This window comes from Grampus griseus, assembly GCF_964374135.1.
Source record: "Grampus griseus genome assembly, chromosome: 3".
In the NCBI taxonomy this organism is placed as follows: Eukaryota; Metazoa; Chordata; class Mammalia; order Artiodactyla; family Delphinidae; genus Grampus; species Grampus griseus.
Genome location: NC_139019.1, coordinates 62,134,064 through 62,152,329, shown reverse-complemented (window position 1 = coordinate 62,152,329; position 18,266 = coordinate 62,134,064). Strand labels below are relative to the sequence as shown.

General features: G+C 39.2%; 1 protein-coding gene across 2 annotated transcripts in view; it reads left to right on the top strand.

Moving 5' to 3' along the window:
- DMGDH (dimethylglycine dehydrogenase) overlaps positions 1-18,266 on the top strand; it is a 64,202-nt gene that overhangs the window by 7,832 nt on the left and 38,104 nt on the right. For both annotated transcript variants that reach the window (XM_082649844.1, XM_082649843.1), the window contains exons 3-7: positions 1,538-1,636; positions 3,994-4,158; positions 6,862-7,066; positions 13,343-13,591; positions 15,454-15,652. In XM_082649844.1, coding sequence (XP_082505970.1) covers positions 1,538-1,636; positions 3,994-4,158; positions 6,862-7,066; positions 13,343-13,591; positions 15,454-15,652 — 917 coding nt within the window. The remainder of the gene's footprint in view (positions 1-1,537; positions 1,637-3,993; positions 4,159-6,861; positions 7,067-13,342; positions 13,592-15,453; positions 15,653-18,266) is intronic.

Sequence of the window (18,266 nt, the reverse complement as noted above, 5' to 3'; positions counted from 1 at the left end):
TGACACGAGATCTATCGAAAACAAAATTGAGTTCTCCAGAAGATGCCTGAAGGCCAGAGATTCTCTATTATTGAACTAGAAAACTTCATATCACACTAGATACCAAGCATGTAAAGAAGAATGTGATATTTGGCTGAAAGTTAGGAAGCCTGACTCACAGTTGCCTCATTATGGGGCTGTGCTATGAGAGGACCTATGACGTTGGGCCAGCATTTGTCTCAGAAAAGTAGCCAAATGCTTGAACAAGTACTTGATAGACACGAAGGATTCTGGTCCATAAAGGATCACTGATGAACTTTAATGGCGGATTTTTTTTTTTAATTGAAGTACAGTTGATTTACAAAGCTGTGTTAGTTTCAGGCGTACAATGAAGTGATTCAGTCATACATATATATTCCTTTTCAGATTCTTTTCTATTATAGGTTATTACAAGACATTAAATATAGTTCCCTGTGCTACATAGTAGGTCTTCATTGTTTATCTATCAATATTTTATATATAGTAGTATGTATCTGTTAATCCCAAATTCCCAATTTATCCCTCCCCTGGCTCTTTCCCCTTTGGTAACCATTAGTTTGTTTTCTATGTCTGTGAGTCTATGTCTGTTCTGTAAATAAGTTCATTTGTATCACTTTTTTTAGATTCTGCATATAAGTGATATCAGTAGAACCAAATGCCCAACACGAAGAACTTTATAAATACTCCCAAACAGACTTTATTTTAAACAGATTGTATTCGGATGAGCTTTCCAGGATAAATTAGCTCCTGAATGGGGCCCCAGACACTTAACTGAGAGAACCTGCTTCATATCATTGCTTAGAATTCTTTGCCTGGATACCATATTGCATCCGCCAGAGTTGATAAAAAGGGGTTTGGCAGGTAATATTTAGATATTTTCCTGAGAGTGATTATTCAATATTTATTCAGGAAATGTTTGCGGGGTATAATCTATGTGCTCATTCATCAACTGGTTAAGCTATGACAAAGGTCTGTTCACCACTCAACAGACTCTAATTCCTAGGAATGTTCCACTTCTTCAATTTTGGAAATTTCAAGAAAGAAAATAGGAGGGCCACTCAATTCAAGGGAATGGTGGGGATCGAGACAAGGAAAACTTTTTGCTTGCTTGTTCATAGTCCTCCTTAAGGGAACACACGCTTTGTTGGTTTGAGTCCACATTGTATGCCGTCCCCCCATATTTTTCCTAATAGCGTACATTCCTAACCTAAGTGATTCCATCTAAGTCATCCCGTTTCTGAATCTGCAAACAATCCTTTCCCTAATAACTTTTAGGGACTTACTATATATGTTTGTTGGCTGGCTCTCACATTATTTATGTGGTTCAAGTGGGTGCTTATAACTGTCACGAGCCTTATGCAATGTGCATTCAAACTCGTGCTGATGTGTTCTCATCCCAGAGGACTGGCTGGTGCTTGCCAATTTCTTGCCAGTAATAAATTACTTCTTAACAGATAAACTGTCAACATTTTGAGAATGTTAATTTTTTTCGGTATTTCCTTTCCTCCCCACTTTTAAGGCAGGTTTAACAACTTACTTTCATCCTGGAATAAACTTAAAGAAAATACATTATGATAGCATCAAACTTTATGAGAAACTGGAAGAAGAAACCGGACAGGTAAATGCATTTAGCTTGACATTGTCTGTTTAGGTCAGTTTCTCAGAGATACATAAGATTACTGAAGGATTTTGATATCATCATGTATCGCTGTGTATAGTGACAGCCATGGCATGTGAAATGTGGTAGAAGATTCTGATGAGAGTTTAAGATGAGAAACTAGAGCTTGCTTTTCAATCAATTTAATTTCTTGAAGTGTATTACCCATGTAATTACCTGCTCCTGATTTTTTATTTTATTTTATATTTATTTATTTATTTATTTTAAAGAAGATGTTGGGGGTAGGAGTTTACTAATTTTATTTATTTATTTTTGCTGTGTTGGGTCTTCGTTTCTGTGCGAGGGCTTTCTCTAGTTGTGGCAAGCGGGGGCCACTCTTCATCGCGGTGCGCGGGCCTCTCACTATCGCGGACTCTCTTGTTGTGGAGCACAGGCTCCAGACGTGCAGGCTCAGCAGTTGTGGCTCACGGGCCTAGTTGCTCCGTGGCATGTGGGATCCTCCCAGACCAGGGCTCGAACCCGTGTCCCCTGCATTAGCAGGCAGATTCTCGACCACTGTGCCACCACGGAAGCCCTCCTGAGTTTTTAAATGAGAAAAGAATAAAAAGCAGCTTTCAAAAATATCTTTAGTCAGCTTCTATATCTAGAAACTAAGATATCACAGCCTTTCTGCACTGGATTGCAAAGGATCTGACAACTGTACATGTCAGATTGTCACATGCCTTCGAAAAGTACTTCACTAAAAGCCCCTCACTTTTTTTTTTAAATATGTTTGTTTGGTTGTTTATTTATTTATTTATGGCTGTGTTGTGTCTTACTTTCTGTGCGAGGGTTTTCTCTAGTTGCGGCAAGTGGGGGCCACTCTTCATCACGGTGCGCGGGCCTCTCACTATCGCAGCCTCTCTTGTTGCGGAGCACAGGCTCCAGACGTGCAGGCTCAGTAGTTGTGGCTCACGGGCCCAGTTGCTCGGCGGCATGTGGGATCTTCCCAGACCAGGGCTCGAACTCATATCCACTGCACTGGCAGGCAGATTCTCAACCACTGTGCCACCAGGGAAGCCCCCCTCACTTTTACTTTTCTCTCTTCTCATTTGTATTAGTACTTTCAAAATAAAGTGGCAGCAAAGAGTATCCATAGACTAAGACTGAAGTCTGCTTAAAATTTTCATGCTGTTGCCCTTGCCTAAAACCATCACATGGCTCCCCACAGTCTACAGGACAAAAGCCAAAGAAGAAGGGCCTTCATTAGCTAAGCCCTGCCTGCCTTTCCAATGTTTTCTCTTGCCACTCTTTGCTATGCTCAGATGCTTCAGCTATTCTTAATTGCAAACAGTTCTAGAATGAGCTGGGCTGTCTGCCTGAGACAGCATTCCCTCTGGTCCCCATTTCAGCATTCGCCTTCCACCCTTTCCCGGGGGGCGTCTCCTTTGAGAAGGCATCCTTGACTTTGTTCACCCAGCAGTCAGGCGGAGCTGAGGGCATATCTCTTGGCTCTAAGAACATGTGTACACATACCTCTTATATTACGAATCCCCCTCAATTGTGATTGTTGCTTTACTGATTGGTCTTTCCTACAGAGTCCGAGCAACTTGAAGATAATGACTACATCTTTGATCACTGTCACCCAGGGCCTTGCTGAGTGCTTGGCCAACTAAAGGACTTCAATAAATGCCAGGGCTTCCCTGGTGGCGCAGTGGTTGGGAGTCCGCCTGCCGATACAGGGGACGCGGGTTCGTGCCCCGATCCGGGAGAATCCTGCATGCCACGGAGGGGCTGGGCCCGTGGGCCATGGCCGCTGGGCCTGTGTTCCGGGGCCTGTGTTCCGGGGCCTGTGCTCCGCGGCAGGAGAGGCCGCAGCGGTGAGAGGCCCGTGTACCGCAAAAATAAATAAATAAATAAATAAATAAATGCCAGATGAATGTTTATTTCAATTCACACTTAATCTCCTCACCGCAACATTCTGATTCTTCATGTTCCCTCTTCAAATCCTTTGTCTTTCTTTTTTTCACATAATTTTCTTCTACTCTGTACATGAGCACTGTCTCATGTTGTAATTGTGCATTTAGCTGTCCATCTTCACCTATAGACTGTAAGCTCCATCCAGGCAGGATCTTCATCTGTCTTGTTCACAACAGCGTCTCTGGGGCTTAGCACAGTGCCTGGCACAGAGGAGACACTTAGTAAATATTTGTAAAATGAACATCTTTTCATATGATGTAAATATGGTATATAGCTATCACTTTCACTACATAGTGAATCTCTTTTCTTACACACCTTCATTTTCATTGTGCTGGAGAAGAACCATGTTTGAGTGCCAAATAATGATTTATGAGTTTTTACTGGCATTGTCATCACAGGTGGTGGGATTCCATCAGCCAGGTAGTATCAGAATTGCTACAACTCCTGTAAGGGTAGATGAATTTAAATATCAAATGACTCGGACTGGCTGGCATGCAACGGAACAGTATATTATTGAACCTGAAAAAATACAAGAGATGTTTCCTTTACTCAACATGAATAAGGTATTTATCCTAAGGGCATTTTTTTTTTTAACATTTGTTGATTTTAATTAAGATCAGAAAATGTTATTTTAGAAATTTAATTAGAAAAAACTTTGTGCACACATTTTGAATGTCAAAATCAGACGATTAATGCTGGAATTTGGGTAAATTATAAGATGGGCTATTATGTTTGCTAAATACAGTAAAGGTAATGAAAAATCTTATTAGCTTTCTACCTATTACAACTGAGGAAACATTTTCAATACCTCTCTATTACTGTGTCCCCCAGATCTGGAGGTTTCTATAATAAACCTTCTGCTTGAGAAATGCAGAGAAGACAATAACCAGGTGTGACAAATGTGTGTATAGAAAGACTGTGTTACTAACATTTTTTTTACAAAATCAAAGGTAGAAGTACATGTTATATTGCTACACAGATATCACCTAACTCATAGCTGTACTACCCTGACAGGTATCGATCTAACCAAATTTAGCTGAGAAAATCCACTTGGGAATTTAGTGTCTTTTTGCTGGGTGATAATCCCATTTGAATAATAATAACAATGACTAATACTGCACCACCTAACACTACAGCACATACTTAATGTACTAGGTATTATGCAAAGCCATTTACATGTATAATCTCATTTACTCTTCACAATAATAATAGAAGGTATAGATTATTACTAAACAGGAAATTGCAGCTTAGATAGTGTACATAGTGGGCCCGAGCCCATCCAGCTAGAAAGAGCTGGAGGAGATTTGAACCCAGGCTCTCTGACTCCTCTGTACCTATGCTACCTAAAGGTACAAGGTGGAGCTGTTCAGGGAAGCAGAGGCTTGTGTTTCTCCCCAGTGTAGTATCTATGACGCCTAAGGGTTCATAGCGTTGCTCTGGGAGCTGGGTTATTAGCCCCTGTGAGTCTTGACAGATTGCTGGCACTCCCTTTTCAGTAGTTTTGTGTGATGCCAATGTGGTGGCAGATTGGTGTTGCATTGCATTGTCTGCGTTAAAATTCTGCCACCACTGCCAGGAAGGATATTCTTATATCTGTTTATATGTCAATCTTGGGATGCTCTGCTGGAAGTTCTCACATCACAGATTTTTCACAAGGACATTGGGCAATGGAAATATGTGGGAAGAGTATTCTCTGGCTCTGGGCAGGGTGCCATATCAAATAGATCTAGGGTCACTGCATAAGGACATATCCATTATAAAACACCAAAGTGACGTTTAGAAGTCTACAGTAATACAAATTCCATTAAAACCAAAAGTCTCTTGCACTAAACCTATAACAAGAGATTGGATTAGTAATCCAAAACTTCCCACAAAGAAAAGCTGGGGCCCAGATCGTTTCACTGGTGAATTCTACCAAACATTTAAAGAAGAATTACTACAATTCTTCACAAACTCTTCCAAAAATAGAAGAGAATTGAACACTTCCCAACTTATTCTGTGAGGCCAGAATGTATTGCTGTGCCAAAACTAGACAAAGACATCACAAGAAAAGAAAGACCTGTATCTCTTATGAATATTGATGCAAAAGTCCTCAACAAAATACTAGCAAACTGAATTCAGCAACATATAATAAGGATTTTTTTAGCATAACCAAGTGGAATTTATCCTGGCTATGCAGGGTTAGTTTAACATCTAAAAATCAATCAATGCAATATTGCATGAATAGAATAGAGGACAAAAATACATCATCATCTCAATAGATGCAGAAAAAAAATTGACAAAAGCCTCTTGACCATACTTGGTGCTTAATAGATTTTTGTTGAACGGATGAGAACTAACTGTACTATTTCAGTGCTCCCTCCTTGTTTCATCTGAGTTTTATTCTTCTTTGTTTCCCCCACAGTACCTCAAGCCGTAGCACAAAGTAGGTATTTAAGAACTAGTTGTTGATGACTGAACCAAGTATACATTTTCCTGACACCAGATATATATTTAACATGTGAATCTATTAACAGTATTAAGCAATTAAATATAAATAATTAATCAATTATTATTAGATTTAACTGCAAATGTTAGAAACCAAAATAATAATGCTTAAACAAGATAGACATTTATTTCCCTTTCATTTTGGCAGTCCAGGGCTGAATGGTGGCTCTTATCCATGAAGACTTCAGGGATCCAGTTGCCTTCTGGATCATTGCTTTGTCATTCATAGGATGTGACTCCTTTGTTCTTACTCCAAGATGGCAGCTAGAGCACCAGCCATCATGTCTGCATTCCAGACAGCAGAATGGAGGAAGGGACAAAGAAGGGACAAAGGGCATATGCCAATTGTCTCCTTAAAATGGTCCATGTGACCATGACTCTTTCATTTGACACTTTCATTTGCATTTCATTGACCAGAATTTAGTGATAGTTTTAGCTACCATCTGGAACTAGTAGCTGCCAACTATTGGAAACTCTTTGTTCTTAGTGGTTATGTGTCTAAATAAACATTTGGTTTCCATTGCTTTGTGGGGGAGGGGAGAATGAATGTTGGAGATGATTGCAAACCTCTGTCAAATAGCCTGTCTACTTAGCTCTCAATGTGAGTCCTGCCTAGCTCTGAGCTTGGACATAGGGGAAAAAAAAGTGGAGACTGATCAATCTGATGCCATGATGCATTTTTCAAGTCCAGTTTTGCTAAACATTTGCTGGCAGGATACAGTTACACTGAGTGAGTATATGTATTCATTTGAATATTGACTGTTTTGTGATCGATTTAGATTTTAGCTGGACTGTATAATCCTGGAGATGGTCACATTGATCCTTATTCTCTAACTATGGCCCTGGCTGCTGGGGCTAGGAAATATGGTGCCCTTTTAAAATATCCTGCACCAGTGACTTCTTTGAAACCCAAGTCAGATGGAACATGGGATGTTGAAACACCACAGGGATCTATGAGAGCAAATAGAATTGTGAATGCTGCAGGTAAGCGTCATTTAAAAAAAAAAATACTGTTTTTTTTTCGAGTGGCAAAGAAATAAGATATTTAGTCATAATGTAATGTTTTATACTATGAACATTGTTATGAAACACTGTGGTACTCCCATGGCAAACATTTTGTCTGTTTCTAAGCTACAAAGCTCTCCCTCCATCACTTTGCTCTTGTTGTGTGAGATAACTCTGTCCTTGGTTATCCATAGCGAGTTGGTTTTCTTCTCCATGCTCCATTTTATTCTGCTCCAGATAATGTTTTGCCAAATTATGCTTTTTTTACCTACCTGTGTTCACACTTTCTTTATAATAATAACCAAATTCTAATGTTCAAATTCACGAGCATCCTCTTTGCTCTCAGTTTGTTTTTTGGAGCAGAGTTGATTATTTGTGTTCTTTCTCATCTATTTTGATTACTTTACTCTGTTCAAAAACCTTTTAACCCTTTTCCTTTCAGCACGTTATTAAATATATTTCATAATCTTTTCTTTAGGTTGCTCTGTTACAATTTAGACTTAGAGTAATGAAGCCAAAAGGGATATTTGAGATAATCTAACAACTCACTCATTGTCCATTTGTGGAGACCAAGGTCCAAGAAGGTTATACTAATTGCCAAAGTGACAGTTATGTCAGAGCCAGGACTTGAACCTGGGTCTTTTGATTCTTGAATTAACATACTTTCTATCAGGTTCTTTGCCTATGAAGTAATTTTCAAATATCACACATAAAAATAAATCCTTGTGCAAATGAAACTGCTTGTGTAATCTAAACCGGGCTAATAATTTATATTTATCTATAGTTCATAATGGTTAATTTAAAACGTAAAATAAACATGAGGCACCTACTGATTTTCTTATGTTCTGCTCTTTGAGTCATTGCTTAAATTTACAAAATGAAAAAAATCTTTATTATTTATCAGATCAGATGATACCCATGAGGACATGCCAGAAACAAATACCCTTAGGATTCTTTCCTCTAAATCATAACTTCTGATTGATGTTATTTTTTAACAAACCATTTTTAGTGGCCCTGGAAAAAGTCATGTCTTCAGTATTTAAGAGTTTAAGTTAGTATTTCTGAATCTTTCTAACCCATGCCCCGCATTTGAAAAGCATAAAATCTCATTCATTCTTTAACATCATTTGAAATTCCAAATAATGTAAAACAACTTACCTAATAAATAAGAGCAAAGGCATAAAACTTTGCTTTGTTTTTGAATTTCACTTGCCCGCCTCCAAGGAAATCCCCATCAGGCACCCCCCGTCTCCCACTGTCCTTGGGTACATCTGGTCTAAATTCTCCTAGAAGATCCAAGGCAATGAAATCATTCATCCTTTTTTTTACAAGTAGCAAAAATTCTTTGTAATCTTGCAACTTTCTTTATGGTCTCATGAATTCAGCCTCTAAAAACATTTGACTGTTTTCCTAGTGATAGCAAATACTAAATAAACATGCTCTGACTTCATATCCAGCACCCGTGTCAGATATTGCTCATTGATCACTGCACTCATTTCAGAGAGACTTGGACAAACCCCACGATTTTTCTTAACACAGTGCTTCAGGCAGTCACACACTCCCAACTGATATTTTGACAAATAACATAGAAGACCTTAATTTAACACATTTATCTATTGTTTTCCTAAAATGGATAAATATTTATTTGCACGATTCATTGCCATTGTAATATTTTGTTTTCTAAAGCACAATCTGTGAGGAATAAGGAATCTCTGAAGAGAAAGAATAATTTCCAAAGAGATCTGACCTAAGCCCAGGACATTGGTTACCAGATGAAATATTCTATGCAGCTGTGCAATCTTGTGGGGTGATCAGGGCAGAGGAGGGCAATGGCAGGAGGTCCTGGAGAACAGTTTTTCTGGTACTGGCCTCAGAAAACAAATCCCAGACCAGCACCAGAAAAACTGTTCTTCAGGCTGTCCTTCTTCATTCTTTGCTCCTGATGCCTTTAACTCAGCCACGTCTGAGTTCCATCCTCAGGTCTTGGTAACTCCAGGCAGCTCCTTGTTCACAGTTGTATGAAGAACTATACGGTCTCCATTCTCAGTTCTTTACGTCATTCAGATCACATCTCTGGCCCATATCATTTTTTTCCCTTTTTGTTCTCCATCTCTTCTCTTCCACTGGGCAAAAGTTATTGGAGAAAATCTAACTGATCACATATAAATAGTCCGTGGAAGGTGTGGAGGGGTGTGTGTTTAGTTATTTCTGTCTGTTTTCAAAAAAACCTTTAAAGTATAGAAGTTCCCCAAAAAGTAAACCTCAGTAATTGGGGGTGAAGTTTTGGATATGCCCCTTTCTAGACTTAAAGCTAACAAAGATTAATTTTATGAATAAAAGCAACCATCTGCAGAAGGCATTGTGCTAACATGATTTAGAAGATGTGTCTGATGGAATGTTTCCCAGAGTTACTCAGTGAGTCCAGGATGTCTCATAAATTCAGGTGAGGCCCTCAGGCAGCTCTGAAACCTAATTAAAGTAACCAGGATATAGACTTGGAAATACAACCAAAACAATGATGTAAAGGCCACTCTTATCTACTCAATTGTACCATAACCTGCCAGAAGTTTCTTTACATGGAGTCATATAACAGAAGGCTGCTGAATCTTCAGGATATCCATGGAAAGGGAAGTCTAAAAGCAGAAATTTATCAGTTTCCTGATGTGTCTCCAGCACTGTCCAGGACAGTGGGGCTATCTTGACCAGAGACACATTATTGCCAACTGTGTGACTTGGGCAAATTACTCATTTGTAAAATGGAGATAATAATTCCCATCTGAACAAGTTATTCTGATCCATAAATGATGTAAAGTACCCAGAAAAGTCCTACCACATAGAAAGCACTAAACAAATTATGTATAATAATGATAATTTTTATGATTATTATAATTATTTCCTTGAAAGTCTATGCCCTGGTCTGGGAAACACTAGCATCAAGTGTCACAGTTTCTTGGTACCAGCCTTAAGATTCCCCAGATCCTTTCACTTGCTCTGTAGTCATCCAGCACCCATTCTGCTGGTAAACTGACTTCCCAAAGAGCTTGGTTCTCAACCTAGGTGCATAAGAGTCTCCGTGGGAAGTTTCCCAGGTGGTCTGGCTGGGAAGCTGTATTTTAAACAAGTACTCCAGGTACTGTACTGTCTACCAGATAGTCTGTAAAATATCTTTTGAGAAACACTGCTATATCAGTGTTCCTACAGGAGAGGGAATGTAGGAACCTTATTCTTGAGCAAGCAGAGCTGAGGAACAGTTTCTGACCCTGCTGACCTCTTGGTGTGCAATAGGCTAACTTGCCTTTAGTACTGCTTTTTTTTTTTTTTAATTGGAGTATAATTGCTTTACAATGGTGTGTTAGATTCTGCTTTATAACAAAGTGAATCAGTTATACATATACATATGTTCCCATATCTCTTCCCTCTTGCGTCTCCCTCCCTCCCACCCTCCCTATCCCACCCCTCCAGGCAGCTTCACTCTACCTTAGGTCTAACCTGAGCCCCAGAGGCAGCTCGAGGGCAAGGGCAGGAGCTATTCACTGTGATGCAAGTTTTTTCTTTGCACGGTGAGGAATGTTTCTCTTGACCTTGTTTACAGCTGACTCGTTAAGCCCAGAGATAACTTTGTAAACTTTACTTAAGAATTTCCCTAATATGGTAAATCAGAAATGTGATTGGGTCATGCCAAGATGAAGCCCAGTGTTCAGCCAAAAAAGAATTGCTTAATTTTATCAATACTTTGCATCAGAGAGTGTCACTGTATAAACATCATTGTCACTGTATAAACCATCTAGTAGGAGTAAACCTGTCCACCAACCTGTACTGTTCATTTTAACTCCATTTCTGTAAGTCACTGCATTTTTAAAAATTGGAAGCCATTTCTAATGATCACTTTTTTATTGATTCTTCTGTTCAGTGTTTTTTCAGGTGATAATGGTAGGTTATAGAGGATTCCTCCACATTTGTTTCTCTTCCCTTTGAACTTGCTGGGTGGGTGATCTAGCAAGGGTTGAAGTGTAATCCTGGCAAGTTTTATGTTAATTTGGTTGACATATAGAGGAAGAGAATGCCAACAGACACCACCACATAGGGAAAAACAGTGTCCAGCTTGCTATGGGGTTTGGAGTAATATAGTTATATGATATTTATGCATATACTTCCACTTTGTTTTAATGATGAAGTATATTAATAAACAAGCAATTGGATTCAGAAATTTATAAATATATTCGAATAGGACAGGATTTATTTTCTTCAATTTATGTTTTTAATTGAAGCAAGTATATTAAGCACTGCAGTAGTTTGAATTGCTAGGCTAAATATTTTGGCTTTTTATATTTTAAAACTGCTCCAGTGCATATAACTAGAATATGTGGCTTTACTATATTATCCTACAAAGTCCTGACATTGGTAATTCACATCTTCCTAGGCAGGAATAAATTAAGTCATTAAATTATTCAAAGACTAGCAAACAGCTCTAATGCCCACAGGTAAGATTTTTGGTTTGCAAATGGACACCCATTTCTGGGGCTGTTATCCAAGTGTGACCAACTTAGCCGTTAGGCCAAAACAAAACAACAGAACGCAGGAGTGATGTTTAGATGCCATATAAGAGTACAGTAGTCAGGGTTCCTAGACTCATAATTGATGATATGTGATTAGCTCTGAACTTCATAATGACAGAGACTTCAGAACTCCTTATTAGATTGCCAAAAAAAGGAGAAACAGAAATGGTTAAAAATTTAGAGAATGCAGCCTCTAAAAAAATAACTTAAGGACGATTCCCTAATCATTTGAATGATTATTCAAAATTATTGTGAAACAAACAAGCAAATAGAACCCCCCTTCTCCCCAGTAATTCATTGATGGGTCAGGTGACCCTGCATCCCTGCCAACTAATCATTTTTATCATTTTGGATTCTCAAATACCTTTATACAAGTGAAGGAGTCTTGGATTTTTAAAATAGTCTTTCTGTAGCAAGAAAAACCAATAAGATGTGACCATTTCAGGGTCTCCCAGTGTGACCTTGGGCGTGTCTCTTTATCGTTCTGGACTTTAGCTCCACATCTGTAGCCTGAAGAGTCACCTAGGGGGAGAATCAAGGGTCTTTCAGTCACAAATTATCTGGTTCCATCTTTTGCAAAGGAAAAAAAATAATATTCATTTCCCCCAAGAAGACAGACCCCTTGCACATTGAAGGGAGAAACATAGGTTGTGGGAACTCCCACTTATCTATGAGCCCTCTCCTCTTTGCTGTGGCACCTCCTCCCTCCTGCTCTGGACACCAGGTGCCTTCTTGCCTTTGCAAGAAAGGATCTTCCAAACATATTCAAACTGAACTTTTAAAAGAACAGAAAACTTAAAAGGCTATCTCTCCCAAAGTGTATACATTTCAAATTTTCAGTTAACAGAACAATTCTGTGTTTGTGGAATTTTAGGCTTCAACAATTTGGGGAGAGGAGGGTCTGGGGGATAGAGGACTAACTAGTAGGGCTTTATTATGCATGATTATTATGTTGATCACATCGACCCAGGGCCTCTTCCATTGCCTGACCGTCCCTGCTCTACAAGTAAGGTCAGTCCATTACTATCTTTCTTATCAACATTTGTACGTTCTATATATTTGGGTTGTTTATTTTTTTCCTTCAAATAATTTTTTTGCACACCTTTGCTATGGGCAAAATGGTTTTTCAGGAATGGAGTTCCTTTAGCTTCTTCAAAACTGTGGGGTAGTGTCAAATATTGTCTTCTCTTCTCCTGTTCAATTTTGCAATGGCAAAAAATGTAAAGTTTTTATGGACATTCTTTTTTTTAAAATTTAGTTTAGTGAAGTCTAGTTGATTTACAACGTTGTGCTAATTTCTGCTGTACAGCAAAGTGATTCAAATATATATTATACATTCTTTTCCATATTCTTTTCCATTATGGTTTATCACAGGATATTGAATATAGTTCCCTGTGCTATACAGTAGGACCTTGTTGTTTATCCATTCTCTATATAATAGTTTGCATCTGCTAATCCCAAACTCCCAGTCCATCCCTTCCCCACCCCACCCTTGGCAACCACAAGTCTGTTTTCTATGCCTGTGAGTCTGTTTCTGTTCTGTAGATAAGTTCATTTGCATTGTTAGGACATTCTTTAGACTTTGCCATGAGCACTGAAGTATTCTAAATATTTTATTTTAATTGAAATTGCTGTGTCAATGTCGTCTGTGGTATGCTTTTATACGTGGTGACATTTTTAAATGATTTTTTTATTTCAGGGTTTTGGGCTCGTGAAGTAGGTAAGATGATTGGACTAGAACATCCCCTCATTCCAGTTCAACATCAGTATGTTGTCACATCGACCATCCCTGAAGTGAAGGCTTTAAAGCGAGAACTCCCGGTGCTCCGTGACCTGGAAGGATCTTATTACCTCCGACAGGAAAGGGATGGGCTTTTGTTTGGTCCATATGAAAGTCAAGAGAAAATGAAAGTTCAGGACTCATGGGTCACCAATGGAGTTCCTCCAGGTGGGTTCAGCAAATAGAAGTGTGTGCAGACACATCTATTTTATCTTCCTTGTAACTCTGGGCTGGCTATAGAATAAGATGCCACCATAATACTAGACTATCAGATACCTGGGACATTGGAAGTGAGGGATTCGAGGTAAATTCTGTTCTCATATCCCTTTGAACAATCACAGCAGGGGATAAGGAAAGAGAATTGGTGGTGGGAAAGATGAAAAAGATGCTCCCCGCTGCTTTGGAAGGCCCCAGGTAATTTTTACCTGCCCACACCAACCTCCTGCATCCCCCTTTTCTCCTTACTCCCCTGCTTACTTGGTCTAGTTTCTAGATTTGGATATAGCTGCTCTTGTTCTTTGACAGTTGGAAACACAACAGGTAGCAGAGATAGGACATCCAGCCTGTTAAGAATGAAAGCCTCAAAGTCTATAGCAGAGCAGGATAAGTTGGTACTGTGAACTGAAGCCCTCCTGTGCTGCATGAATGGATGTGGAAAAGTCTTAGGCCTCAGTGCTAACTCAGGAGGTACCATAGTTTCTCTTTCAAGTTCTGCAAGGGAGAGAAGGACCTGTTTTTGTTTTTCATGAAACATTTCTGCAGAGCCAGATGAAGGGTTGGTTCACCTAAGGAGGTATCTCAGGTTTTAATCTATAAAAGGAGCCAAAATGTCATTGGCACACAGATATTATAGGGAATATAAAGAAATGGAGGTAATTGTGCTTTCTAGAATTATACTTTGATAAGCTACTTGGGCTAGGGAATGAATCCCTCCCTCCTACTCTTCAAAGAACATCTGTGCCCACATTACTACAAATGATAAACCACCTTCCACAGAAGTTGGGCCAGCCAGCTGAGGGCTTCGGTTTTGCTGGGTGGGCTCTGCACATTCGGGCCTGAGGGGAATAGCTCCTGATCCAGAGGGAGGGCTAATCTGCCACCTGGGAGTCTCCTTCTCTGTTCTTCCCCCATGCTGGCAATCTCTCCTCCAAATAAATATTTGAACAAATATTTAATAATATTTATTGCACAAATATTTAAATAATTCCAGTTGGAGGAAGAGCCAGATTGTTGGCTGGCCCTGGGCGTCCACATGCCCTGGTCTAACCCTAGTGATCTGCAGGCCTCTCTGACCTGACATGCAGTCCACAGGAGGGACAAGAGGGAGCTGGCTGGCTGCTGTGCGGGAGCATCCCTGGGATTGGTGGCGATATTCTTTTAGCAGCTCATCCGTAGCCCTGCCTTCAATCCCAGTGCCTTTCATGACTGAGAAGATGACTGTGCTCCAAGACCCTGACTCTTTTCACAGAATTCCGGCCCTCGGATGTGTATAGAAGAGGGCTAGAGGAATGAAGCCTCCATGCCATCCTTCCCCGCTAAGAGTTAAAAGGTGTCTAGAATTCATCATCCTAGATGCTAAAGTGGTTTTTCATTTATCCCCACTGTCCTGACATGACTTTGCAAACTCCCATTTGCCCTCACCTGAGAGGATGAAGCGGACTTCTATGGTTAATTGAAGGATAAAAGACCTCTCTTGACAAACCAAATTATTATTGTTTGTTTTTTAAAATTGTGATCGGCCTAAATGCTGGAAACTGCTAATATGCATAAATTAAAATTTTCTATTAAAAAGGTTAACTTTCATGATTTATTGTTTCAGGAAATAACATTATTCTTCTCAGTAATATAGTATACTAATATAACAGTACTCATCTGTTGATAGTAAATATCAAGTTTAGACTTAAAAAAGAAAGTATAATACCTTCCTAACGGGCCATCTTTAAATGTAAGCTGATTCAGAGATTGAAATCACTTTGGAGCACACGTCAGGGCAGCTGTGGCATTCTGACCACAATGGCATTTCTCTTCAGGTTTTGGAAAGGAGCTCTTTGAGTCTGATCTAGACCGAATCATGGAACACGTCGAGGCTGCCATGGAAATGGTTCCAGTCTTGAAGAAGGCTGACATCATCAATATCGTCAATGGTCCTATCACCTATTCTCCTGACATTCTGCCTATGGTAGGGCCCCATCAGGGGGTCAGAAACTACTGGGTGGCTATAGGCTTTGGGTGAGTATCTCTATGTAATTCAACATTTATTATAGAGTTATGTAGTTTAGAGAAGTCTTATCCCATTCTCTCAGGCCAAGAATGGAAAATGGGAGAGAGGCAGAGTCTTCTCCCTTTTATGACCAATGAAATGTGAGGAATAAAAAATTTTAGTCTTAAAACTTTGACTTGTATAGGTTTAAAAGATTTGTACACAGAAGGGCAATGATTTCCTGGAAGTTTCTCTTTGCATATTTCCTGCCGTTTCCATTATTTATGTTTCCTTTCATGTTGTGAATGTTCAGATAGGTCAGTTTGCCCCACTTTTGCAAGGATGTTTTCAGAACACAATGAGACAAAGATAAATCAAAATATCAAATGTGTAATATGTCTCATGCAGTTTTCACCATAATTCATGTTTGTTCAACGTGATTTTTGTTTCTTTATGATTCCTCTGGTTGCTTACTATTTATGGTTCCATTACCCATTTGATGTTTCGTCCCTAATATTTGTCCCATTAATTTGGTGACTATTAACGTCAAGCCTACCTTACTATCATATCACAGTTTCTAATATTTTACTTTTCTTCCCCATTTTATTTGGCCATTTATTCAACTGATATTTGATGATTGGCCAGCTTTGTACCAGGTCTAGTCCTGGGCACTGGGCTACAGCTGAGAACAAGGCAGTAAGTCTCATCAGAGGCACAAGGCTGGTTGGGGTGCTGTTCTTCCAATACAGTAGAGAGGCTGGGGTATGAACTAAGGAAGCAGCAGTGGGCACTGAGAGATAGGAAACAGAATTATTTAGATTTGGTGATTGATTGCATTAGGTCTTAAGGGAGAGAGAAAAATAGCAAATGATGGCAACCTTTCTTACTTGACTCCTGGTTGGACGCTGGGGCCAAAGGAAGAAATAATTGGAAAAATAATGAGTTCTATTTTTGATAGTGTTAAGTTTAGGTCTTTGGGACATCCAGAGGGAGAAAACCTGTTGAAGATAGGAAGCTGGAAGGTATAATGTAACTGAGGGCTTAGGAAATCCCCTATAGAGTCCATATGTAGGCATGTTCATGTGGGAGTGTTTCTCTTGTACATCACTTATATGTCTTCTTTGGAGAAAAGTCTGTTTGTATACTTTGCCCATTTAAGAAATTGGATTATTTGTCTTTTTATTGTTAAGTTGTAGGAGTTCTTTATATATTCTAGATACAAGACCCTTATCCCATACATGATTTGTGATTTTTTCCCATTCTGTGGGTTTTTCATTTTCTTGATCATAGCCATTGAAACACAAAAGTCTTTAATTTTGATGAAGTCCAGAATGTGAATTTTTTTCTTCTTTTGAATGTAGTTTTGATATCATATATAAGGAACCATTGTTTAATCCAAGTTAATGAAGATTTATACCTGTGTTTTCTTCTGAGAGTTTTATAGTTTTAACTCTTTTCTTTTAAATATATATATTTTTGATGTGGATCATGTTTTTAAAAGTCTTTATTGAACTTGTTACTATATTGCTTCAGTTTTATGTTTTGGTTTTTTGGCCTTGAGGCATGTGGGATCTTAGCTCCCCGACCAGGGATTGAACCCACACCCCCTGCATTGGAAGGTGAAGTCTTAACCACTGAGCCACCAGGGAAGTCCCTAGTTTTAACTCTTACGTTTAGGTCTTTAATCAATTATGAGTTAATTTTTGTATGTGCTATGAGGTAAGTGCCCAGCTTGATTCATTTGAGGATAGCCAATTGTCCCAGCACCAATTGTTGAAAGACTATTCTTTACTCATTGAAATGTGTTGGCATCTATGATGTCTTTTTTCTGACACCACTTCTGACATTTAGTTCTCCAATTCTCTGACACCAACTGACTATCCAATAATTCAATTCAATTCTGCTGCTAACTCCCAGAGTTAGTGCAGACCCCACTAGTTAAGGACTCAGTCCCATAAAACTGTCCTCACTTCAGATGCCAATTTCAGATGTCCTCACTTCCAGGGATCACCTGTAATTCTGACTGAATGGTTACACATTTGGAGGTTCCTGCAACCCCATCCTCAGGTTTGATAATTCAGTAGAATAATCACAGAACTCAGGAAAACCCTACGTACTTTTACCTATTTATTCTATAGAATACAACTCAGGAACATCCAAATGGAAGGGATGCATAGAGCAAGGTATGGGAGGGAGGGGTCTGGTGCAGAGCTTCCATGCGCTCTCTGGTGCACCATTTTCCTAGTGCATCAATGGGTTCACCAACCCAAAGGCTCTTTGAACACTTGTTTAGGAGTTTTTGTGAAAGTTTCATTACACAGGCACAATTGATTAAATCATTGACCATTGGTGATTGAACTTATGGTGACCAGCCCCTATTCTGAAGCTATCTAGTTCCCCTGCCCCCCTTCCATGGAGCTATCTGTTAGCATACAAAATAATATAAATTCCAAAGGTTTTAGGAGTTCTGTGCCAGGAACTGGGGACAAACACGAAATATTTTTTTTTTTTATTGTACCACAGCATCCTTGTCAAAATCAATTCATCATATATGTATAGATTTATTCCTAGACTCTCAACTTTATTCCATTGATCTATATGTCTATCCTTATGCCAGTACCATGCTGTCTTGATTACTGTAGC